The following is a 26,839-nucleotide window of genomic DNA, read 5'->3' as shown; positions in this document are numbered from 1 at the left end:
TGCAGCAGTTTATTGAGAAGCAAAAGATGAAATTACTGGATCTTTTACCAAAATCTTCATATCCCTTCTAGTCACAGGGAAGTTTCCAGTGGACTAGTGACTAGCTAATGCTGTTCCATTATTTAATTAGGGCTATAGGGATAGACTGGTGACTCTCACATTAATGGTAGGGAAGCTACTGGACAGGATTCTTGGGGTAGGGTTTATGATCATTGGAGAATCATGGTTTAATTAGAGGCAGTCAGCATGACTTTGTGTGGGACAAGTCATGTCTTATGTTGATTGTGTTTTTCAAGGAAGTGATGACGGTAGAGCTCTGGATGTTGTCTATGTGGATTTCAGTAAAGTATTTGACTAGGTCCCATGCAGTAGGCACATCCAGAATTTTGAGTTGCATGGGCCATAGTGATTGTCATTTGGATTCCGAATTGGCTTGCCTATAGAAGACGAGGTAGTGGTCAGTAGCATTCTGGCTGCAGGTCTTCGTCTGGTGATTTGCAGTGATCTATACTGGGGTGCCTGTTGGTTCTGATAAATGACTTGGATGAAAACATGGGTGGGTGCAGTAGTAAGTTTGCAGACGATGTAAGAATGGAGACGATGTGAATAATATAGAAGACTGCCAAAGGATACAATTGCATATAGACCGGTTGCAGATATGGGTGGAGAAAGAACAGGTAGTGATGTGTTGCACTTTGGGAGATTAAATGTAAAAGTGTGGTACACAAGTAATGGCAGAACCCTTAACAATGTTGATGTACAGAGAGGGTCTTGGTGTCTCAGTCCATAACTACCTGAAAGCAGTTGCCCAGATTGATAGGTAAGGAGGACAAATGGCATGCTTGCCTTTCTTCGTCGAGGCACTAAGTCAAGACTCAGGAAGTTATGCTGTAGCTTTGTAAAGCTCTAGCTTGCCTGTACATCTGAAGTATTTCATTCAGTTTTATTCACCCCAGTATATGAAGGTTGTGGAGGCTATGGCAATAGTGCAGGAGTGATTTACCAGGATATGCCATGAGTTGAGATTGGACAGATTTGAGTTGTTTTTTCTGTGGCTGTAGAGGCTGAGGAGAGAGGCCTGATAGAGATTTATTAGATCATGAGGGCATAGAGTAGGCAGCTGGTATCTTTTTAAACCCATGGTTAAGATATCTAATGCTAGAGGGCATGTATTTAAGGTGAGGGGAAGGGTGTTAAATGCAAAAATGTGTGTGGCTTTTTTTTGTACATAGTAGTGGTAGGTGCCTGGAATGCACTGCTAGGGGCATTACTGGAGCGAAATACAAAGGAGTTGTTTAAGAAGCTCTAAGATGGGCACCATGAATATCTAGAGAATGGAATGATTTGGACATGTAGGCAGAAGGGAGACTGCTTTAGTAGGTTTTTAGTTAAGCCAGTGCAGCATTGTCAGCCTGTGTCTGGTCCTCCACTGTGTTGTTTGTGTTCTTTTAATACATTAGCTTCAAGCACTTTGCTTGAATTACTGAGGATAGAAATAGCTACAAGTTATATTTTACAAACTTCCACATGGTAGAAAAAAGAGGCAAGTATAATCTGTTTTGATCTGATATCTTGATGTGTTACAGTACATGGTTTTATTTGACTCCATAATTTACTCTGGTTTTTGCATTCCTGAATAAATATAATGGTAATATTTATTAAGATTTCTCCTCCTAAACTTCAATTCACTAACATCGAACTTGGTGGGCCAATTATTGCTGAAGATATGCTTGCTTGTATGATCCATTTCTGCCCTGTGAAAAGTCTCTGCTGAAGTAGCAGTGACCTCATTAGATAGACCAGTTTTTACTTACAATTTGCTTTTTAGCAGAATAGCAATGGCACAAGAGCATCAGGAGCCTCGATAAACAATGGGATATAGGGTCCATATCCTGAACAACTGAGGATCTAAGGAATGAAAATTAATAGAGAAGATAATTCAAGCAATCGAAATTCAATGTCAAAAAAAAGGCAGAAGGCTAATAGAGCATATAACAATACAGCACTAAAGCCCCCATTGTTGTGCCAACCCTTTAAACTACACCAAGATCCATCTAACCCTTTCTTCCCACATAGCCGTCCATTTTTCATTCATCCATGTGCCTATCTAACAACCTGTTAAATATCCCTAATGTATCTCTTTCTAACACCATCCACAACCTCTGATATCCCCTGTATACTCCAAACACCTTAAAGATATACTTGCTTGTATGATCCATTTCTGCCCTGTGAAAAAGTCTCTGTAAGTTAACATCTTGTACACCTCCCAAGTCATCCTTCATCCTCCAAAGAGAAAAGTCCTAGCTTTCTTAACCTATCCTCATAAAACAAGCTTTCTAATCCAGGCAGCATCCTGGTAAGGCTCCTCTGCACCCTCTTTATAGCTTCCAAATACTCTGATAATGAGGTGACTAGAACTGAACACAATACTCCAAGTGTGTTGTAACCAGGGTTTTATAGAGCTGCATTACCTTGTGGCCCTTGAACATAACCCTCTGATTAATAAAGCCCAACACACCATACACCATCTTAACCACCCTATTAGCTTGTGCTGCTATCAACTTGCATGCAACTTTGAGAGATGTATGGACGTGAACCCCAAGAGCCCCCCATTTCTCTACACTTTGAGAATTGTGCCACTGTATTCTACCTTTCCAAAATGAATCAATTCATACTTTTCTGAGTTGAACACCATCTGTTGATTTGTAGCCCGGCTCTGCATCCTATCAATGTCCTGTTGTAACCTATCTACAACACTGCCAATCTTTGTGTCATCTGCAAACTTGCATACCTTTCCACATCCTCATCCAAGTCATTTATAAAAATTGCAAAGAGCAGGGTCCCAGAACAGATCCTTACAGAACACTACTAGTTACCAACCTCCAGGCAGAATACTCTCCTCTTAGTTCTATACTCTGCCTTTTATGAGCAAGCCAATTTGCAATCCACACAGCCAGGTTTTCCTGGTTTGCAGGCCTCCTGACTTTCTGAATGAGCCCAACATGGGGAATGTTGTTGAATGAATTACTAAAATTTATATACACCACATTCACTGCTCTGCCTTCATCAAGATGTTTTTCTCGCTCCCTCACAAAACCATTTTGATTTTTCCAAATGGACTATGCTTCTCCAAATGATTGTAATTCTTGTGCCTAAGAATCCTCTCCAGTAATTTGCCCACAAAGATTGGCGACATAGTGAACAGAGAGGAAGAATATCAAAGCTAGCAGTGGGATCTGGACCAACTTAAAAATGGGCTGAAAAATAGCAATTGACTTTAATGTTGACAACTGTGAGATGTTGCACTTATAAACTATGGTAGGAATTATCCAGTGAGTTGCAGGGCAATAAGGAGTGTGGTAGAACACAGGGATTTGGGAATACTGATCCATGATTCCTTAAAATTGGTATCACAGGTTGATAGGGTCATAAAGAGAGCTTTTGGCACATTGGCTTGCAGAAATCAATGTATTGAGCACAGGAGTTGGGATGTTGTGTTGAAGTTGTATAAGACATTGGTAAGGCCTAACGTGAGGTATTAAATGCAGTTCTGGTCACCTTCCTGCAGGAAACATATCAATAAGATTGAAAGAGTGCAGAGAAAATGTAAAGGATGTTGCTAGGGTTTGAGGACCTGAATTACAGGGAAAGGTCTTTGTTCCCTGTAGCATAGGAGAATAAGGTGAGTTTAGATGGAGGTATACAAAATAGTGAAGGTATGGATAGGGTAAGAGCAAGCAGGCTCTTTCCACTGAGGTTAGATGGACTAGAACTAGAGGTCATGGGTTAAGGGTGAAAGGTGGAATGTTTAAGGGTAACATGATGGGAAACTTCTTCACTGTCAGTAGTGACAGTGTGGAATGCGCTGCCAATGGAAGCTGTAGATACAGGTTCGATTTCAACATTTAAGAGAAATTCGGATAAGTACATGGATGGGAGAGGTAGAGGGGGCTATGGTCTGGGTACAGGTTGATTGGACTAAGCAGATTAAGACCATAAGACACAGGAAGTTAGTCCATTTGCCCCATTGAGTCTGCTTTGCTATCCCATCATAACTGATTGATTACCCCTCTCAACCACATTCTCCAGCCTTTTTCCCGTAATCTTTGATTAATCAAGAACCTATCAACCTCAGCCTTAAATATACCCAATGACTTGGCTGTACAGCCATTTGTGGCAATGAATTCTATAGATTCACCACCCTCTGGCTGAAGAAAATTTTTCTCATATCTCTTCTAGATGGACGTCCCTCAGTTCTGAAGCTGTGCCCTCTCCTAGGCTTCCCCCACTATAGAAAACATCCTCTCCACATCCATTCTATCAGGCCCTTACAATATTCTATAGGTTTCAATGACATTCCCCCTTATTCTTCTAAGCTGTATATGTTAACCCTTGCATACCTAGGATCATTCTTGTGAACCTCCTCTGGACCTTCTCCAATGTCAGCACAACTTTTCTTAGGTGAGGGGCCCAAAACTCTCAATACTCCAAGTGCAGCCTGACCAATGCCTTATAACACTTCAGCAATAGAGCCCTGTTTTATATTTTACTCCTGTTGAAATGAATGCTAGCATTGCATTTGCCTTCCTTAACACAAACTCAACCTGCTGGTTAACATTTTGGAAATACTGCACAAGGTCTCCCACGTCCCTTTGCTCAAATGATTTTTGAATTTTTTCCCCGTTTAGAAAATAGCCCAAGCCTTCATTCCTTCTGTCAAAGTGCAAGACTGTGCACTAATAGTTTGGCAGTGACAAGGTGAGCTGAAGGACCTGTTTCAGTTGTTGCAGTGTTCTATGACTGATCATCGACTCACTGGTCTATAATTTCCAGGGTTATCTCTGTTACCTTTCTTGAACAAAAAAATAACATTTGCTGCCTCCAACTTAGCACTACTGTTTTGGCCAGCGAGGATTCAGAGATCAGAGCCAAAGGTGCAGCAGTCTCTTCCCTCGCTTCGTGTAGTAACTTGGGTTATATCCCATCCAGCCCTGGGGATTTATCATCCTAATGTTTTTCAAAAGTTGTAACAAAACGTCTTTGTTAAGGTTGACATGTTTCAGCTTATCAGTCTGTTCTACGCTGACCTCAGATTCATCAAGGTCCTTCTCAGTGCTGAATACTGATGCAAAGTATTCATTAAGGACCTCCCCTAACTCCAGACACAAAATTCCTTTTTTAACCCTGATTGGTCCTAACCTGATTCTAGTTGTGCTTCTGTTCTTAATTTTTATATAGAATGTGTTGGGGTTTTCCTAAGTCCTACTCACTAAGGCCTTCTCATGTCCCTTCTATCTCTCCCAAATCCATTATTAAACTACCTTGTAACTCTCAAGTGCCATTTGAATGCCTGATATTCAAAACCATTTCTAGGCTTCTAATTCAGACAGCCTAGTGGCATAACACAGATGTCTGGCAATATTAAGAACTGAGTGGAAGGTTGGATTTCAGCATATGCTTGGGAACCCAAAGGTTCCTCTTGGATAAGTTAGTATGAACCACCACATCTGAGTGGACCCGCTGGCTTTTAAGCAGAAGATCTGGCTCAGTGTTTCTTTTCCATTACTTTCTGTTAAACTTTTGACATATTCTCACGCAGCCTGTTACTTTGTTAGACCTACATAGTGAGAATTCACACTTAAGGAGAGCTAATGATAAGCACTGTGTTGGAATTTCTTATATCAAATGTATACACTTTTAAAGTTTGCTTTACCTTAACCCATTTGAACATATAACAGTTTAGGTCATCTTAGCTGTGTGATTTGCAGCACTCCAGTAAAAAATGAACTACTGTGGCAGACACACATTCTGGGGAAGCAACATAAAGAGGTAAGAATATGGTTGCTCAGTCCTAATCAACAAGCTCTGAAACTTAGGCTTCTGTATCTCCCTCTGCAACTGGACCTTTGACTTCCTCATTGAAAGACCACAGTCAGTGCGGCTTGAAAATAATATCTCCTCCTCCCTGATAGTCAATATTGGCACACCTCAAAATGTGTGCTTAACCTACTGCTCTGCTATCTTTGCACCCATGAGTGGGTGGTTAAGCACAGCTCAATCGCCATCTATAAATTTGCAGATGACAGAAAACATACCCTCTTCTCATTTCTACCATGAAGGTGTTGTTACAGAAGCCTGAAGACATACTCAAAGTTTTAGGAACAACTTCTTCCCCTCTGCAATCAGATTTATGAATGGACACTGAACTCATGTACAGAATGTCATTATTTACCATAGATAGATATATCTTGTTCTAATTTATAGTTTTCTTATATTATGAATTGCAATGTACTGCCACAAAACAACAAATTTCATGACATGTGCCAGTGATATTAAACCTGATTCTGATTCTGTTATGTAACATCAATTCCAAAAATGTGACACTATAAACTAAGTTTTGTATTGTCAGTTTTGCTTTTTTTAAAAATCATAAATTCTTAGTGGCGTGGGTTAAAGGGAGTAATGATGTTAAAACGGAGACAGAGGCCAACACAATGGTTGACCCCTTTATAGCCATATACTTGCAGTCCTGTAAAACTTGTAGTTTGTGAAAACTGAACTAATCCTATGATTACCATCTCCAGAGAAGGAGATGGTTTTTGAGCCGCCACCTCTACATGGTTTAGCTGTCCACTACTATTCGTGACTAATATGGGAGGTTGCTCTACTAATCAGGGACAATATCACAGCTGTACTCAGAGGGGACATAATGGAGGGCTCATCCACTGTGTCTATATAGATAGAACTCAAAAAAATAGGAAGGGTGTAAGCGCTAGCATTGTACTATAGACCTCTACCGCCCACTCCCGACTGCCACTAGGACATTAAGGAATAGATACACGGGCTGATTTAGGAAAGGTGTAAAATAGTAGGGTTGTTGTCATGTGTCATGGGGGATTGCAACTTCCTGAATGTAAACTGGAACCTTCTTCGTGCAAGAGGTTTAGATGGGGCAGAATTTGTTTGGTGCATCCAGGATGGTTGCTGACATTAATATTGACAGTCCAACAAGAGGATGAGTTGCACTGGACCTAGTGTTCAGTAATGAGCCTGGTCAGGTGACCCACCTTTCAGTGGGTGAGCAGTTGGTGAACAGTGACCACAACCCCTTGAGTTTTAAGGTAGCTGTAGATAAAGGATAAGTGTGCACCTTGTGGGAGACTATTAAATTGGAGCAGGGCAGATTATGAGAGCATTGGGCAGGAACTAGGGAGAGGCAATTGGGAACAGCTGTTCTGGGGTGTCCATAACAGAGGGTGTTTGAAGACGAAATACATAGTGTACAGGACAGAAAGGACAAAGATGGCATGGTAAGAGAAGCTTGGGATGTCAAGAGAGGTGAGGTATTTAGGCAGGGAAAAAAGGGATCAATATGTAACTCTTGGGAAGGTAGTTTCAAACAGCCTTGAGTCAGAATCAAGTTTAATATCACCTGCATATGTCGTGAAATTTGTTAACTTTATGGCAGCAGTACAATGAAGTACATGATAAATAACTAAAGAGAAAAAAACCTGAGTTACATTAAGTGTATACATGTCAATTAAATAGTTAAGTTAAGGATGCTGCCTGGTTTAGAGAGTATGCATTATGATCAGAGATTAAGATTTGGAGAGAAGGAGGATGAGCTGAGACATGATAGAGGTATACAAGATTGTCGGCACAACATTGTGGGCCGAAGGTCCTGTACTGTGCTATACTATTCTATGTTCTATGTAAAATAAGTGCAAAAAAAAACAAATTGGAAGTCGGAGGGGAAGAAGCTGTTCCTGAACTGCTGAGTGTGTGCCTTCAGGCTTCTGTACCTCCTTCCCGACGGTAACGGTGTGAAGAGAGTATGTCCTGGTGGTGGAGATCCTTAATGATGGACAGCATCTTCCAAAGGCAACACTCCCTGAAGATGTCTTGGATACTTCGGAGCCTAGTACCCATGATGGAGTTGACTAGTTTTACCATTATCTGCAACTTACTTTGATATTGTGCAGTAGTTGCCCCCTTCCTAATACCAAATGGAGATGCAGTGAGTGAGAATGCTGTTCGTGGTACATTTGGAGAGAGTTCTAAAATAATTTAAGAGCATAGAGTATAGATTTGTTGAAGTTTTTGAGTGTTTTAGTTGACAGACCAAATCTCCTCAAACTTCTAATGAAATATAGCTGCATCAGTATGTTGTGTCCAGGTTAGGTCCTCAGAGATATTGACACCCATGAACTTGAAATTGCTCACTCTCTCCACTTCTGATCCCTCTATGAGGATTGGTTTGTGCTCCCTCATCTTTCTGAAGCTCTTTGCTCTTGCTGATGTTGTGCGAGATTGTTGTTGTGACACCACTCAACAAACTATCTCCTCCTGTACGCCCTTTCGTCACCATCTGAAATTCTGCCAACAATGGTTTTTATCATCAGCAAATTTATGGATGACATTGAGGATTATAAAGAACCCAGAAAAGAATTTGAAAAGGAATTTAAGAAAGCCATGAGGGGTCATGAAAAGGCCTTGGCAAGTAGGATTAAAGAGTATCCTATGGCATTGGTATTATCCCAAGAGGATAACCATGGGGAGGGTCCTTAATGAGTACTTTACATCAGCATTTACCAAAGAGAAGGATATGGAGAATAGAGAGAGCAGTGTTGAATGTATTGATATGCTAGGACACTTCAAGTCAAAGGGGGAGGTAGTATTGGGTCTTTTAAAGGTCATTAAGTTGGATAAGTTCCCAAGGCCTGATGGGATAAACCCCAGGTTATTGAGAGAGGCAAGAAATAAGATTGCTTGTCCTTAACCCATATCTAACCAAAGACAAGGACCTGGAGGACTGGTGAGTAGCTAATATTCTATTATTCAAAAAAGGAACCAGGAAATATCCTGGAAACTATAGTCCGGTGAATTTCATGTCAGTGGTAGGGAAGATACTGGACAGAATTCTAAGGGATAGGATTTGTGAACATTTGGAAAACCGTGGCCGAAATAGGGAGAGCCAACATGGTTTTGTGTGTGGCAAGTCGTGTCTTACTTGTTTAAGATTTTGATGAGATGACGAAGGTGATTGAAGCAGAGTTGCCTAAATGGATTTGGGGGAGGCGTTTGACTAGGTCCCTCATTGAAGGTTCATCCAGAAAATTAGGATTCATGGGATCCACGATGAATAGGCTGTTAGGATTCAGAATTGGCTTGCCCATGGAATTTAGAGGGTAGTAGTCAAAGGGTCTTACTTTAGCTGGAGTTCTGTTCTTAGTGGTGGTCCACAGGGATCTGTACGGGGACCTCTGCTGTTTGTGATGCATCAAAATGCTCTGGATGAAAATGGGGGGGGGGGGAGGAAAATGAGGGGCAATTAGTAAGTGTGCATTTGATACAAAGATTGGTGATGTTGTGGATGTGTAGAATACTGGAAAGAATACTCAGGATATAGTGCAGATATGGGTGGAGAAATGGCAGATGGAGTTTAGCTCAGATAAATGTGAGCTGTTACACCTTGGAAGGACAAGTGCAAGGAGACAGTCTCCAGTTAAGGGCAAGATCTTTAACAGTGTAGTCAATCAGGAGGGATCTTGTGATCCAAGTTCATAGCTCCCTGAAAGTAGCTGCACAGGTTGATTGTTTGGTTAAGAAAGAATATGACATACTTGTTTTTATTAGTCGAGGCATTGAGTTCAAAAGTGGAAGTTGTGTGGCAGTTTTATAAAACTGGTTTGGCCAATCTGGAGTATTGTGTACAGTTCTGGTCGGCCCATTATAGGAAGGATGTCAAGGCTTTGGAGAGGGTGCAGAAGAGGTTTACCAGGATGCTGCCTGGATTGCAGGGCATGTGCTATAACGAGAGTTTGGACAAACTTGGGTTTTCTGAAGAGCAGCGGAGGCTGAGGGGAGATCTGATAGAGGTTTATAAGATTATGAAAAGCAGAGATAGAGAAAACAGAATATCCTTTTCTCAGGGTTGAAATGTCTAATACCAGAGGGTATGCATTTAAGGTGCGAGGGAATAAGTTCAAAAAGGATATGAGGGGCATGTTTTTTACACAGAGAGTAGTAGTGCCTGGAATGTGCTACCTGGCTGCACAGGGTGACAGTTGGGGCAAATACATTAGGGACTTCTAAGAGCCATTTAGATAGGCACACAGATTTGAGGGAAATAGAAGGATATGGACATTGTGTCGACGTAAGGAATTAGTTGGCCATTTGAATACTAATTTCACTGGTTTGGCACAACACTGTGGGCTGAAGGGCCTGTTCCTCTGTGTTCCAAGAACAGTTAAACTGCCCAAGTTTTGAAATTGCTGGATCTATCAATGTTATTTGTGCTTAAATTACCCTGGCTAGGAAATATCTGTCAAAAATGCTGTGTTGGGAGATGCCGTTGATCCTATTGGCTAGTTATTCCTATTTAGTGTAAGCACTGTTTCTTGCAGAACCTGGAGAAACTAAGGAAGACGGATCAAACAACTGGACCATCAAGAGTTAACACATCAACAGTTTCTGTGGTAAAGAGAAAAGGTACAGATACAGAAACACAACCAACAAAGAAGGTCAAAGGTAAACAGTTTTAAGAATTACAAAATGTTCTATTGATATAGTTCTTTGTTGGACAAATTCTGTAACCTATTTTAAGTGTTCACTTTCACCTCTGCACCTGGTTTAATTTTGTGCTTTTGCCTTTCTGACTCCATGATTGTCATATGAGCTGAACTGAGCACATCATACTTTCATTCCTCCTTTGACAATCTCCAGCCCCCACTGTTAATCTCCCACCCCACAGATCCTCCTTCCCTATTCCCCAATCCTGGCCCAGTTATCTCCCTGACCAAATTCGCGCCATCCTTTAACAAGCCCCAGCTTTCCACCCAAGCTTGATTCTCCTGAGTCTGCCCCAATCCGCTTTTTCCATCAATCCTCTCTCCACTCCCCTGGTCCTTCTTCCAAGTCCTTTTCTGGTTTAAAAACTGGCATGCTCCCTGGTGCAACTTCACATTAAACAAGCTAAGATCTGAATCAATAAACAGGAAGCTGGAGGAAACATAGAAAACCTACAGCACAATACAGGCCTTTCGGCCCACAAAGCTGTGCTGAACATGTCCTTACCTTAGAAATTACCTAGAGTTACCCATAGCCCTCTATTTTCCTAAGTTCCATATACCGATCCAGGAGTTTCTTAAATGACCCTATTTTATCCGCCTCCACCACCATCGTCTGCAGCCCTTTCCAGCACTCACTACTCTCTGCATTAAAAAAACTTACCCCTGACATCTCCTCTGTACCTATTTCCAAGCACCTTAAAACTGTGCCCTCTCATGCTAGCCATTTCAGCCCTGGGAAAAAGCCTTTAACTATCCACACAATCAATGCCTCTCATCATCTTGTATACCTCTATCAGGTCACCTCTCATCCTCCATCGCCAAGGAGAAAAGGCCGAGTTCACTCAACCTATTCTCATAAGGCATGCTCCCCAATCCAGACAACATCCTTGTAAGTCTCCTCTGCACCCTTTCTATGGCTTCCACATCCTTCCTGTAGTGAGGCGACCAGTACTGAGCACAGTATTCCAAGTGGGGTCTGACCAGGGTCGTATATAGCTGCAACATTACCTCTTGGCTCCTAAATTCAGTTCCACGATTGAAGGCCAATGCACCGTATGCTTTCTTAACCACAGAGTCAACCTGCGCAACAGGGAACTTGGCAAATCAGGCAGTATCTGGAGGGAAATGGACAGTGACACTTCAGGTCAAGACCCCTCATCTGGACTGAATGATAGAAAGAGAGGGGACAATGACGGAGGCTGGGAGGTGAAAGGTGGAGCAACAAAAGGGTGAAAAATGATGGAACCTGACAGGAAAGGGAATTGGAGTGGGGAATCAAGTGAGGGAGGTGCAATAACCTAGGGGAACAGTAGGATGGAGTGTGTGGTGATCGAGGGTAAAACAACAGGGTGATGGGACTGGCGTGGGTGTGGGAGGTATAGGAAAATAGAGATCAGGAGGAGGGGAGCAGTTTACCTGAAAATGGGGAATTCAGTATTCACTCAGGTTGTAGACTATCCAGACAGAATATGAGGTACTTTTCCTCTGGTTTGTGTCTATCCTCATCTTGGTAGTAGAAGAGGCTGCGGATGTACTGGTCAGTGTGGAATCAGCAGGAAAATTGTAGTTTCCGCTCTTCCCTCCTCACCTGAGTCCACCTGTCATTTGCTAGCTCTTTTGCCTCCCCCTTCCCCCTCACCTCTTTAGACTGGTAGGCCATATGAAGGGTTTCAACCTGAAACATCCACAGTCCATTTCACTCTACACATGCTGCCTGACTCTCCGAGTTCCTTCAGCTTCTCATTTGTTGCATCATATTATGCAGCTTTTTGGGTAAGATTTCAGGTTTTAAAAAAGTTTTATGGTGAGGTTTAGCTGTACTTAGGCAGAACAGTGACTTTCAGTTAGAATTGGGATAAGTTCACTCTTCCCTGCATTATATTCACACACACACACACACACACACACACACACACACACACACACACACACACACACACACACACACACACACACAGACACACACACACACACACACACACACACACACACACACACACACACACACACACACACACACACACACACACACACACACACACACACACACACACACACACACACACGTTATTGAGCATGCACTATTAGGCACCTATTGATATTATATATACGTTTAGTTCAGGTTCCATAACTAAAAACCCCTGTTACCTTAGCTCCAGTCTCTAGTGTTTTTATTTATAGTTTTGTTGTGTAACCGGTCACATACACAACAGCCTTGTCCATCTCTGACTCATTCTCTTTGTTCTTTCCAGTCCTCCTTCATCTCTATAACTTAAAACACACATTATCAGAATACACTAATGGAGGGTGTTGGCGTGTGGCCTAATGAATAAGGCATGGGTCTAGTGATCTGAAGGTCACTGGTTTGAGCGTGTTGTGTCCTTGAGCAAGGCACTTAACAACACATTGCTCTGCGATGACACCGGTGCCAACCTGCTTGGGTCCTAGTGCCCTTGGACAACATCGGTGGCGTGGAGAGGGGAAGACTTGCAGCTTGGGCAACTGCTGGTCTCCCATACAAACCTGCCCAGGCCTGCGCCCTGGAAACCTTCCAAGGTGCAAATCCATGGTCTCATGAGACTAACGGATGCCTATGATTATTACTAATGGAGGGGGAAAAAATCATAGAGCAAAAATGGTCACTTTTGTTAGAGAAAGCATGTTATCAGAAGTTGTAGAACTCGGTATTGGGTCTGGAAAGCTACAATGTGCCCAAACAGAAGATGAGGTACTCCTTGTTTGTGTGAGGCCTTGTTTTCATGCTGCAGAGGCCACAGACAGAAAGGTCAGAATGGGAGTGGGATGGAGAATTTAAGTGACTGGCAAGGGGGAATACTCGCCTGATAGGAATATTCTTTCATACTATCACACAATACGAAATTCCAGAGTTTGCATTGCAAATAACAGTAATGAAAAGTTCTGCTGGTGGCTTATTCCACACTCTCACGACCCTCTGAGTGATGAAGTTTCCCCTCACCTTCCCCTTAAACTTTTTTCCTTTCACCTCTAAGTCCTGACCTCTGGTTGTAGTCCCACCCAACTCAGTGGAAAAAGCAAATGAGTCTTATTGACCAGCCTCCCTTGTGGCACCTTGAAAAATGCCTTTACGAAAGTCCAAGTAGACAACATCCATTTTCCTGGTAACTTCCTTGAAAAACTGTATGATTGGTGAGACATGGCCTACCACGCGCAAAGTCATGCTTAATCACTCCATGTCTCTCCAAGTACTTGTATATCCAATAACTTTCCTATAACTGATGTCAGATAACCAGCCTATAATTTTCTGGATTTTTAAGCAGCTAAACAACATTGGCTTTCCTCCACTCCTCTGATACCTCTCCTAACACTAAGGAAGTTTTACATATCTCTGCTAGATGTCCAGTAATTTCTGCACTTACCTCCCTTGTCAGGCCCTAGGGATTTACCTACCCTGATTTGCCTCTGTAGCAAATGCCACCTCCTCTATAATCTGTACGGGGTCCTTGAAGTTGATGCCACTTTGCCTCACTTCAGTAGACTCTGTGTCTGTCTCCTGAGTAAACACAGATGCAAAGAATACACTTTAGATCTCCCCCATCTGTTTTGCTTCTACACGTGGATTACCATCCTGGTCTTCCTGAGGGCCAATTTTGTTGCATGCAGTCCTTTTACTCTTAACATTATCTATAGAATCCCTCGGGGCTATCCTTCATCTTGTCTGCTAGAGAATTTCATGCCTTTTAGCTTTCTGATTTCTTTCTGAAGTGTTCTCTTCCGTTCCTTGTACTCTATAAAACACTTCGTGTTTATAAAAAAAAAATTTTTCTTCTTCTGCCTTTTTTCCAATTGTTATACCTAGTTTTTTTTTGTCTTATTCATATTATATTCATATCATATATGATTTTGGGAGACTTCATTTTATTGTACTTATTGTTTATCCTATGTTCATTTTAATTTTGTAATCACAATAATTATGTATCAATTTTTGTTATCTCAAGATGTTGATATTATAAAAAGATTGAAAAAGAAAGAAACACTTCATTTGTTCTTTTTTGTTTATACCTGTTTGCACCTCACTAAGGTTTTCTACACTTGTTATCTCTACCTTTTATTCTGATGGGCACATACAAGCTTTGTACTCTCATAATTTCACTTTTGAAGGCCTTCCACTTTCCAAGTACACCTTTGCCAGGAAACAGCCTGTCCTGTACCACACTTGCCAGATCATTTCTGATATCATCAAAATTGGTCTTTCTTCAATTTAGAATCTCAACCCATGGACCTGACCTATCTCTGCATATTTACTTTGAAACTAATGGAGTTGTGGTCACTGGTTGCAATGTGTTCCCCTACACAAATTTCCGTCACCTGCCCTGATCCATTCCCTAATAGCAGATCTAGTATTCCATACTCTCCTGTTGGGATTTCTATGTACGGTAAAGTTTCTTTACTGAACATATTTGACAAACTCTATCCCATCTAATCCTTTTACAGAATGGGATTCCCAGTCAGTATGTGGAAAGTTAAAATCACCTAATATAACGACCTCTTGTTTCTTGTGACAGTCTGCGATTTCTCTTCAGATTGGTTCCTCTAAAGCCCCGGTAATGTGTCATACCATTCTTATTTCTCAGTTCCACCTATAAAGCCTCATTAGTTGTGTTCTGTCGTCTGTCCTGACTGAGTACTACAGTGACATTTTCCCTCTCTAGTAACGTTACCCCTCCTCCTTTAATCACTCCTGCTGTTACATCTAAAACAACAGAGCCCTTGAATATTGAACTTCCTGTCCTGCCTCTCCTGTAACCAAATCTCAGTAATGGCTACAACATCATAATTCCTGGTGTTGATCTATGCCCACAGAACCTCCTGTCCATTCTCCTAACTAATGAATCCCCTATCACCACAGCATGCCTCTTCTCCCCACTTCCATTCGGAGTTATAGAGCCAGACTCACTACCAAAGATGACTGTGACTTTCCTCTATTAGGTCAACCTCCTTCCCCCCCCCCCCCCCCCCCCACCCTCCGCAACAGTATCCAAGGTGATATACCTGTTGTTGAGGGGGATGACTGCAGGGGTACTCTGCAATGGCCCCTTTACCCTTTTTTCCTTACTGACTGTAACCTAGTTTCCTTGATCCTGTATCTTGGGTGTAACTACCTCTCTCTGTGTCCTTTCTATCACTGCTTCAGCCTCCCGAATGATCCAGTTCCAGCTTCAACTACTTAACACGGATAGTTAGAAGCTGCAGCTGGATGCACTTCTCGCAGTTATAGATGTTAGGGACACTGGAAGTCTCCATGTCTTCCTACACCACGTAAGAGGAGCATTCAGCTATCCTGCCTGGCGTCTCTACTGTCCGAGCTGAGGACATATAAAGAAGGGAATGAAAAAAAATTTAACCTGGAGTGTTTCTTTGATTTCTCTGACTGAAACCTTGAACTTCCCAACTACCCACTGCTATTTCATTCAGAGCATTATAGAGAATTTATATGTGCTCATCTTCGAAATCAAGACTTTCTTTACCCCTCTTATTGCTGAATTGTGCAATTGTATAGAGAGATTTGCAGTTCAGTGAGCTTTGGACAGGGATCTACACTGCAGTAAGGTAATGAGAAAAATATCTAATCAAGATGTTCCTTGACTTTTAAAATATGGTATGCATACAAGAAACAACCAACAGTGTCATCAAAATTTAATTAATATTTCTTGTCATAGCAGCAAACATTTTTATTGCAAATATATACTTCTTTTGCAGCCTACTGTGAATCTAAAGCAGCTACAAGTACTGAGTGAGTAATTTTTCAGCAAAGATTGCACTGTTTATTGTTCTGTTGCAAATATTAGATTTTTAAATGATTCCATATGAGTAAGGGATTGAAGCTTCAGAAGCAATGTAAGACTATATGGTCTTGTATAGAAGTATGCCATTTGGCCCATCAAGTCTGCTCTGCAATTTCATCATAGCTGATCCATTTTCCCTCTCATCTCCAATCTTCTGCTTTCTTCCCCCATAACCCTTCATGCCCTGACTAATCAAGAATCTGTCAACCACTGCCTTAAATATACCCGAAGTCTTGGGCTCCGCAGCCACTTGTGGCAACAAATTCCATAGATTTACTGCTCTCTGGCTAAAGAAACCTTATCTCCATTCTAAATAAACATCTCTCTATTCTGAGGCTGTGCCCTCTGGACTTCGACTCTCCCACTGTAGGAAACATCCTCTCCACATCTACGCTATCGAGGCCGTTCACCATTTGATAGGTTTCAGTAAGGTCACTCCTCATCTTTCTGAATTCCAGTGACTAGAGGCCCTGAGCCATCAAGCGCTCCTCATATGGCAAGCCTTTCAACCCCAGAATCTTTTTTTGTGAACTTCCTTTGAACCCTCTCTAATGTCAGCACATCTATGCTTAGATAAGGGACCCAGAACTGCTCACAATACTCCAGCGAGGCTTCACCAGTGCTTTACACAGCGTCAACATTACATCCTTGTTTTTATATTCTAGTCCTCTCTAAATGAATGTTAACATTGCATTTGCCTTCCTTACATGCCAATTTAACCTTTAGGGAATCCTTTGCACCTCATTTTTTTGAATTTTCTCTCCATTTAGAAAATAGTCTACGCTTTTATTTCTTGAATTGAATTGACTTTATTACTTACATCCTTCATATACATGAGGAGTAAAAATCTTTACCTTACGTCTCCATCTAAATGTGCAATTTATAGAAATTTATAATAAATAGTATGTACAACTTTTCTACCAAAGTGCATGACCGTTCACTTTCTGACACTGTTTTCCATATACCACTTCTGACTTAAGTCCTTTTGGAGCCTCTCTACTTCCTCAAAACTACCTGCCCCTTCACCTATCTTCCTATCATCCACATACTTGGCCACAAAGCCATCAATTCCATCATCCATGTCATTGACATATAACATAAAAAGAAGCAGCCCCAACACAGACCCCTTTGAAACACCACTAACCTCTGGCAGCCAACCAGAAAAGCCTCCATTTATTTTTAAAGTTCTTCCTGTTGACAAAATATAATGTCTAAACCAATCTCTTATGTCTTTCTTCCATCTTTTCATAATCACTGATGTCTATTTATGTAGACTATTTCCAAATTTGCCTCAGTTTTCTGTTTCTTATCCACTTTGTTCTGTTTGATTTCTAGCAGATTTATCTATTCTTTCCACCATGGGAAGAAATTATCATCTTTTAGTTCTTAATATATTATGAACAGCAAAGCAACTGCTTTTCCAATTTTCCTAAAATGGGAAAACTATTATTGTTGTCACTTAGGGAGTCACATGCCAGAAAAAGAAAATGGTTAGCTCAAATTAGAATCCTGCCAAAGGTCAAGGGTTAAATAGAGCTCGGATGCCTGAAATATTCCTAATTTTGCTCTTTATGGGCTAGGTCAGTTGCTTAGGTAACATGCCATTTTTGGATTTGTCTAATGTCTAATGGTATTAAATGATATAATTAGGTCACTAAAAATGTAATCTTCTATGCTTCTCAGCACTTGGTGTTTATTCCAAATTTTCATTAAGGTTGTATGCTATTCTACTGCTTGCCTTTTTATTTACATGTACAGCTATTCAAGCAGTAAGACAGAAACAATCACAAAGGTTCTTAGTAGTTTCAACTGAAGGCCTGATGCCAGATTTGAATTTAATTCTCTAGCTCGATTTAGCTTATAGTCTAATTTGGGATGGAAATAAGGACACTATTATTTAAAGTTGCAGATTTTTTTTAATCACAGAAAGTACTTGAAGTATTATAATGAAAAAATGTCCAGAAAAAATACACTGGTGATTTTTGTTCTTCACCATTAATACTTGTAGGTTACCCGCTAACTTTATCGATCCAGTGAATGAACTGTCTCAACAGTGTATGCAGCATGCTAGTCGAAATTCAGAAGTTGTCAGTAATGACGGCGTGGAGAAAGTGGCCGAGGAAAGAGGTCGCCCAGCGTCTCCTTTGGGAGTGGAAGTTTTACAGAAAAGCGCTACTCTTCCAGCACCTGTGCAGAACAAGAACGAAGACATCCTTCCTGCAGGTAATGATTTGAAAGAGAGGCCTTCATTAAACACACATCACTGCTGGCACTATGTTTAACATTTCAATCATCATTGCAGGAAAATAGAAGGATACGTTTTACTTAAGGCCCTATTTTTGTCCAACCATTCTGCAATTCATGATTGAATTAGTATGCAAAATGAATTTTAATTTGTCTTTGCTGTTCTTTAGATTTTGGTGTATGCATAATAAGGACTCTTTGCTATGTGGAAAATTCCAGATGTAATTTACAGTCAATACTCAATTGGAGTAGTGAGCTCATCTTCCCATGCAACTTCACAGACTGTTTTGCAACAAACATGTAAATAATTCTCTTTATTTAAAGGGCCTTTGCTTTAGATTTTAATCTTTTGAAAAAAAACTTGGAAATGGACCCTAAAACAGGAATGAATAATTGTTGTGCTTATTGAGGCTGTTGAGGAATAGGAAGTAAGTCCTGAATATCAACTACTTACGAATAAATAAAAATGCAAATGCTGGAAATCTGAAGCAAGAAAAAAACATTAAAAAAAGCAGTATTTTAGGGAAGTGCTGCAGATTCCACAGATGCTATGTGACTAAGTGATCTACTTTGATATTGATGGAATGAGGTTTCTCTACCTTGCCCCTCCTTACCTCACCACACTTCCTCTTCCCCACAGGTATTTATTGATTTCTAATTCACTATAAATTCTGCTCACACAGTAACTATTGTGCATTGATCTGTATGTCTTCCAATTTAGTGCCAAATACATATAGAGTTACTGGGTTAATTAGTGGCCATGCACTCATATTAACCTCTCCAGGACTCATGTATGTAAAATAAGATCATTTCTGATGAAACTAGAATTGTGTTGCACAATGACAATCTGGAATTTTAATTATGCCCTTCATTGTATATGTGAGTGAAAAATAGGTGCTATTAAAGAAATATGATTATTTGTTGATCCCAGGACCAGTTCACAGTGAAAAGACTGAATGCCCTGATGATCTTATCCCTAAAATAAGCAGGCCATTGCTTATCTCAGAATATTAGTCTTGATTTTTTTTCTTTAAAGGCGCTAGGGCATATATGTCAAACTCAAGGCCTGCGGGCCAAATCCGGCCCGCGGTGGAATTATCTTTGGCCCGCGAGATAATATCTAATTACTGTTAAAGCTGGCCCCAGTAATCGAAGCGCCTATGGCGTATGATACGGCTAATGCTGAGTTTATTCAGGTACCAGGTTTTCAGGGTTTTTAGTGTTTATTCGGCAGTCTTCTTCATAAGAAACGGAATTTGTAAAGTGAAACACTTTGTAGTTATAGCAGAGACTGAGACACATGAGAGCAGGCTGAAAAAACGGAGGCAACGAAAGCTGCGTTCGCACGCATCCGACTGATCCGGCCCGCATGAAGCTGCATTTTGCTCAATCCGGCCCGTGACCTAAAATGAGTTTGACACCCCTGCGCTAGGGTGACTTTCATGTGACAAACCATTTAATCTCATTGCAAAATAACTATTGATTAATTTTCTAGCAACACTCAAAATGTTGGAGGAACTCACCAGGCCAGGTGGTATCTATGGAAAAATGTACAGGTGATGTTTCAGGCTGAGACCCTTTAGCAGGACTGGAGAAGATTTTAAACATGGGGGAGGGGAGAGAAAAACACAAGGTAAAAGGTGAAACCAGGAGAGGGAGGGTTGAAGTAAAGAGCTGGGAAGTTGATTGGTGAAAGAGATACAGACCTGGAGAAAGGGGAGTCCGATAGGGGAGATCAGAAGGCCATGGAAGAAAGAAAAAGACGGAGGAGCACCAGAGGGAGGCAATGGGCAGGCAAGGAGATGAGGTGAGAGAGGGAAAAGGGGATGGGGAATGGTGAAGGACAGGAGGTGGGGACCATTACCAGAAGTTCAAGAAATCGATGTTCATGCCATCAGGTTGGAGGCTACCCAGACAGAATATAAAGTATTGTTCCTCCAACCTGAGTGTGGCCTCATTGCGACAGGCGAGGAGGCCATAGATTGACATATTGGAATGGGAATGGGAAGTGGAATTATAATGAGTGGCTACTGGGTGATCTCACTTTTCCTGGCAGGTGGAACATAGGTGCTCAGAATTTACATCAGGCTTCACCGGTATACAGGAGGACACACCAGGAGCACCGGTCACAGTATATGACCTCAACAGACCACAGGTGAAGTGTCGCCTCTCCTGGTAGGACTGTTTAGGGCCCTGAGTGGTAGTGAGCGAGGTGGTGTAGCACTTGTTTCGCTTGCAAGGATAAATGCCAGGAGGGAGATCTGTGAAGAGGGATGAATGGACAAGGGAGTCACATTGGAGGTGATCCCTGCAGAAAGCATAAAGTGGAGGGCGGGGAGGGAAAGATACTGGGATCCCATTGGACTTGGCAGAAATTTATGTGCTGGATGCAGAGGCTGGTGGGGTGTTAGGTGAGGACGAGAGGAACCCTACCCCTAGTAGGGTGGTGGGAAGATGGGGTGAGAGCAGACGTGTGTGAAATGGAAGAGATGCAGTTGAGGGCAACATTGATGGTGGAGGAAGAAAAGTTCCTTTCTTTGAAGGAGGAGGACATCTCCTTCATTCTGAAATGAAAAGCCTCATCCTGAGAGCATATGCAGAAAAGACAGAGGAATTGAGAGAAGGGGATGGTGTTTTTACACATAACAGCCATTTTAATTCCACTTCCTTTTCACATTCCAATATGTCTATCCATGATGGCCTTCTCTACTGTAGCGATGAGGCCACATTCAGGTTGGAGGAACAATATCTTGTATTCCATCTGGGTATCCTCCAACCTGATAGCATGAACATTGAATTCTCGATGCCCCCCCCCCCCCCCTTCACCATTCCCCATCCCCTTTTCCCCCTCTCACCTCATCTGCTTGCCTGCCCATCGCCTCCCTCTGGTGCTCCTCCCTCCTTCTCTTTCCTCCATGGCCTTCTATTCTCTTCTATCAGACTCCCCCTTCTCTAGTACTATATTTCTTTACCCAACCAACTACCCAGCTCTTTACTTCGCCCCTCCCTTTCTCAGTTTCACCTGTCACCTTGCGTTTCTACCTTCCTTCCACCCACCTTTTAACTCTGCTCCTCATCTTTTTTTCTCCAGTCCTGCTGAAAGGTCTTAGCCTGAAATGCTGCCTGGCCTATGAGTTCTTCCAGCACTTTGTGTATGTTGTTTGGATTTCCAGCATCTGTGGATTTTCTCTTTGTAATTAATTTTTGCATAATTTTTAATTGCAAGCACAAAGTGAGTACAATTTATTGTTGTGTTTGCTCCCACTAATTTGGTAAAGTTAGCTTGGTTCTTTTCACTCAGTTGCTTGAGGATGCCACGTAAGACTATCCATATCCTTATTTACACTCTCATCCTCTGATTGGATAAAAGGCCATTCATTTACATCTGAATCTCTGGGTCAATTCTAGTGTCAACCTAGTTGATGAGATGTCCCTTTGTGCTGAATTTACAGGAAGTGTTGTTATAAAGTAATTCCTTTTCTGGAGTGTGAACAACAAGCAGTTCTTAATATATCATCAGTACTTGCACTTGGCTTGTCACAAATGGTCACCTGCTGTAAATATGAGTTTTCCCTCAGAATCTACAGTTGCGACAGAGGAGATAAATGGTGAATTTTCTATAAGCCAACCTTACTGACATTCAGCTTAAAATAATGAAGTATTTTTAAACGTAGAATCTGTGATGTAAGAATGGTACTATTTGCTCAATGTAGAATGTTCTCATTGGAGATTGAAGTTTGGCTAAAAAAGCAAAGTCAGGATTATTCAGTTCATGTATATACAGATATGTGAACATTAATCTCCAGTTTTGTGAATTTGTTGCAAGTTCTAGTTGCTCTGTAGATAGTTTAATGTTTGGAGTTATGTAAAATTCTTGATCATTGGCAACCATGGACACTGATACTGACACTATTATGAATACAGTATTAGGTTTCGAGTTAATATTCTCATTACATAAAATCTAGAGGAAATCTCATAATTGTTGTACATTTGATACAGTGATCTGTGTGCCAGTTCTTTAAATGAGGTTAGTTTTGAGAGTGTAGTTAGTTACCAGCTTTGAAGAATAAACAATGAAGTATGTTTTCAAAGGGCATTCAAAGGATAAGTGTTGTGATATCACAAAATCCATGTTGGCTGTGTAATATTGTACAATTGCCACACTAGTCATTTTGTTTAGAACAATTTATACAAAACAGAACATTGGAAGGGCAACACACAAAATGCTGGAGGAATTCAGCAGGTCAGCCAGTATCTTTGAAATGAATTTCGGTCTGAGGCCCTTCTTCGGGACTGAGAAGGAAGGGAGAAGATACCAGAATAAAAAGGTGGGGGGAGGGGAAGGAGGCTAGCTGGCAGGTGATAAATGAAGCTAGATGGGTGGGAAAGTTCCCCTTCCAGAGGGGAAGGAATGTGATAGAAGAGGAGAGACTGGTCCATAAGAGAAAGGGGAGGAGGAGGAGGGGATCCAGGGGGAAGTTTTAGAAAGGTGAGAAAAGCTAAATGGTCAGAGTAGGAATAGAGGAAAATGGGCAGGGGTGGGAGATTTGTTTATCCAAAGGCGAAATTGATTTTCATGCTATCAGGTTGGAGGCTACCAAGATGGCTACTCCTCTACCCTGAGGAGGCCATGGACCAACATGTCGGAACAGGAATGGGAATCGAAATTAACAAGTCCCACTTGTGGCGGATGGTGCCGACGTGCTCAGTGAAGCAGTCTCCCAGTTTACAACAGGTCTCACCAATGTTTAGGAGGCTGCATCAGGAGCACTGGGCACAAAAGGTGACCCTAGCAGATTTGGAGGTGAAATGTTGCCTCACCTGGAAGGACTGCCTGGGGCCCTGAATGGAGGTGAAGGAGGATTTGTATGGGCAGGTATAACACCTAGAGCACTTGCTGCTTGCAGGGGTAAGTGCCAGGAGGGACAAATGGACAAGGGATCCGCAGAGGGAGGGGTGGATCCTTGCAGAAAGCGGAGAGAACTGGGGGAGGTAAAGATATGGTTTGTGATAGGATCCCTTTGGAGATGGCGGAGGTTGCGGAGGCTGATGGGGTGAGCACAGATGTACTGGAAATGGGAGGAGATGCAGGTGAGGGGAGCATCAATAGTGGAGGAAGAGGAAACCCTGTCCTTAAAACAAGGACATCTCTGATATCCTGGAACAGAAAGCTATATTCTCCGAACAGATGTGGTGGAAGCATGCTATCTGTTGCTCCCTGGGGCTGAGCATGGACTCAGTTGATATATGGACATCTTGTGCATCATTATAAGATGTTCAATACAAATTGTTTGTAATGTACCTCATTGTGATTGAAGATGTATCTATTTTAATTTACACTTTGTCACACACCTCTAATAATAGTAAGTGAACGATTGAAACTGTACTTAATTTTTAACAATTTTCACAAGGTTATAAACTTCCAGAAATGACAGATTGATTTGAGGTTATTAAATTGCAGCGTTGGGAATATTGAAGGATAGTGTTAAAATTTGGTACAGGGTATTGTGATTCAACTGAAGGTGTGACTGGAAGAGCAAGGATTTTATAGTAAATGAAGAGATTAAAATTTTTGCTTTGGTCTAAAAGCAATGATTTCAAACTTGCAAATGTTAGCTTTAAAGAAATTGCAACCCACTGAATATTATATCAGCAACTAATTAACCGGTCAGACCCACTTTATCTAAAGCTGATCCATTCTTATGGTTGCTTTTGTTGAGTAAAGTTCTTGAAAGAGAACCAGCAGAATTTCTGATGATGACTTTGGGAAAGAGACTACGATTGTTGGTGGTTAATGAGCAATATTAAATTATTGTTATAGCATACTGTTGCTTCTCTACAACACCTAAACACACTCCTTCCTTGTTCATCCCCATCACTACTTCTGCCCACTCTAAGTGCCCCCTCTCTGTCTTCTATCCCCTCGGCTCATGTTCCCTCTGTGCACTAAATCCATCACATCTTCCTTTCTTTCCACAAGTGCTACTTTATTTTTATAAGTATCAGCAGTATTTTCCATTTTTACTTAATGTGCTAGTATTCAATGACACATTAGGTTCTACATATTTTGTGGCATCTGTGTTGGTGCACAATGATTATAATGTAAATTATTTCAATCTGGAGCATAAACATTTTAATGTATTAAATAAACCACGGTGAGCATCTAATATTTGTTCTTAGATTTGACTGTCTACACAATTGTGCTGTCATATCAAAGGAGAGATCCACATTGTCGTACTCTTGTACCCTTAATCATATTTAATATTATCCAAATCTCTGCTGAAAGTTGCTATTCAATTGATACCGCCATCATATCAGGCAGGTTAATACAGGTCATCAACCAGCATTAAAACATCTCATTTACCCAGCTGATCTTTTTCTTGATTGCCATATCTAAATATTCAGTTACCATGTAAATAAGTTTATTCCAAATATGTTTAATTTAAATTCCCTAGTTGCCACAAGAGAATTTAATTCATATCTTTTGGATTAGTACTTTGACTTGAACCATTAATTTGAAGTAGAAAACATTTGCCTTATTACATGCAATTCAGTGCTACAAAATATTGTTAAATTCTTAGTTGTGGTGCACTGGGCTTCTCTTGCCCTCCTGCGCCCATTCGTTTCTGGATGATTTGTTAAGAGCAGTAAGTGCTAATTGTTATTGAGGGAATTTGTCAAACTTGTAAAACCAGATTGCTATTATACTGTGTGGCATGTAATCACGAACACACCTTAAAAAATCTGATCATTATGCAGGTGTTGGTTACAATACCAACACCCAGGTAGCTGGAGAAAGTGAAGCTGGGGAAAGAAACAGAGTAATGGGGGCTGTGATGACTAGGTTGAACAGAAGATTGGGATGAGAGAGGACAAGAGGGGAACAACAGCATTGTGCTGTTTCCTGCACCCAAGCAGGACTCATCAATTTCATTAACTTGGCTATCAACTTCGACCCTATCCTCACGTTCACTTGGTCCATCTTCAACACCTGTTTGTCCTATTTTAATCTTTCTGTCTCCATCTCAGGAAACAGATTACCCATCAATATCTACTACAGACCCACTCACTGACTCATATAGGTAGCTGGACTACATTTCTCACCCTGTTCAATGCCATTCCTTTTTCTCATACCTTCCATCTGCTGAAATAAGATCTTCCACTCACAGACATCTGAGATATCCTCCTCTTTCAGAAAATGGGGTTCCCTTCTACACTGTTACTGATGGAACCCTGCTTGTATCTCCATTAGTTTCAATTTTCCTGCATTTATCCCATCCCAGCCCCAGACAGTACAGGGGTAAAGTTTCCCTGGTCCTCATATATCACCTCACCAGCCGATGTATCTAACTAACTGGGAGACCTCAGTCAGTTGGATTGGGAGCAACATCTCCAACACCATCACACTGAGCACGGGCCCCCCCCCCCCCCCCCCACCCCAAGGCTGTGTGCTCAGTCCACTGCTGTTCCCTCTGCTGACCCACGACTGTGCAGCAATACACAGTTCGAATCACATCGTCAAGTTCGCCGACGACATGACCGCGGTGGGTCTCATCAGCAAGAACAACGAGTCAGCACACAGAGAGGAGGTGCAGCGGCTAATGGACTGGTGCAGAGCCAACAAATTGTTTCTGAATGTGAGCAAAACAAAAGAGATGGTTGTTAACTTCAGGAGAGCACGGAGTGACCACTCCCCGCTGAACATCGACGGCTTCTCGGTAGATATCGTTAAGAGCACCAAATTTCTCGGTGTTCACCTGGTGGAGAATCTCACCTGGTCCCTCAACACCAGCTCCATAGCAAAGAAAGCCCAGTAGTGTCTCTACTTTCGGCGAAGGCTGAGAAAAGTCCATCTCCCACCCCCCATCCTCATCACATTCTACAGAGGATGTATCAAGAGCATCCTGAGCAGCTGCATCACTGCCTGGTTCAGGAATTGCACCATCTCAGATCGCAAGACTCTGCAGCGGATAGTGAGGTCAGCTGAGAAGACCGTCGGGTCTCTCTTCCCGCCGTTACAGGCATTTACACCACACGCTGCACCCGCAAAACTAACAATATTGTGAAGGACCCTACGCACCCCTCACACAAACTCTTCTCCCTCCTGCTATCTGGCAAAAGGTACCGAAGCATTCGGGCTGTCACAACCAGACTGTGCAACAGTTTCTTCCCCCAAGCCATCAGACTCCTCAATACTCA

The 26,839-nt window shown here is 41.7% G+C and overlaps 1 protein-coding gene across 1 annotated transcript in view; it reads left to right on the top strand.

Annotated features, from left to right (window-relative positions):
* Window positions 1–26,839, top strand: part of znf830 (zinc finger protein 830) — a 70,385-nt gene that overhangs the window by 9,039 nt on the left and 34,507 nt on the right. Inside the window, exons 2-5 of the mRNA XM_073054311.1 lie at window positions 5,734–5,829; window positions 10,407–10,530; window positions 16,311–16,344; window positions 18,405–18,619. Coding sequence (XP_072910412.1) covers window positions 5,734–5,829; window positions 10,407–10,530; window positions 16,311–16,344; window positions 18,405–18,619 — 469 coding nt within the window. The remainder of the gene's footprint in view (window positions 1–5,733; window positions 5,830–10,406; window positions 10,531–16,310; window positions 16,345–18,404; window positions 18,620–26,839) is intronic.

Source organism: Hemitrygon akajei, chromosome 8 (assembly GCF_048418815.1).
Source record: "Hemitrygon akajei chromosome 8, sHemAka1.3, whole genome shotgun sequence".
NCBI lineage: Eukaryota > Metazoa > Chordata > Chondrichthyes > Myliobatiformes > Dasyatidae > Hemitrygon > Hemitrygon akajei.
This window is presented reverse-complemented; position numbering and strand designations above follow the sequence as displayed.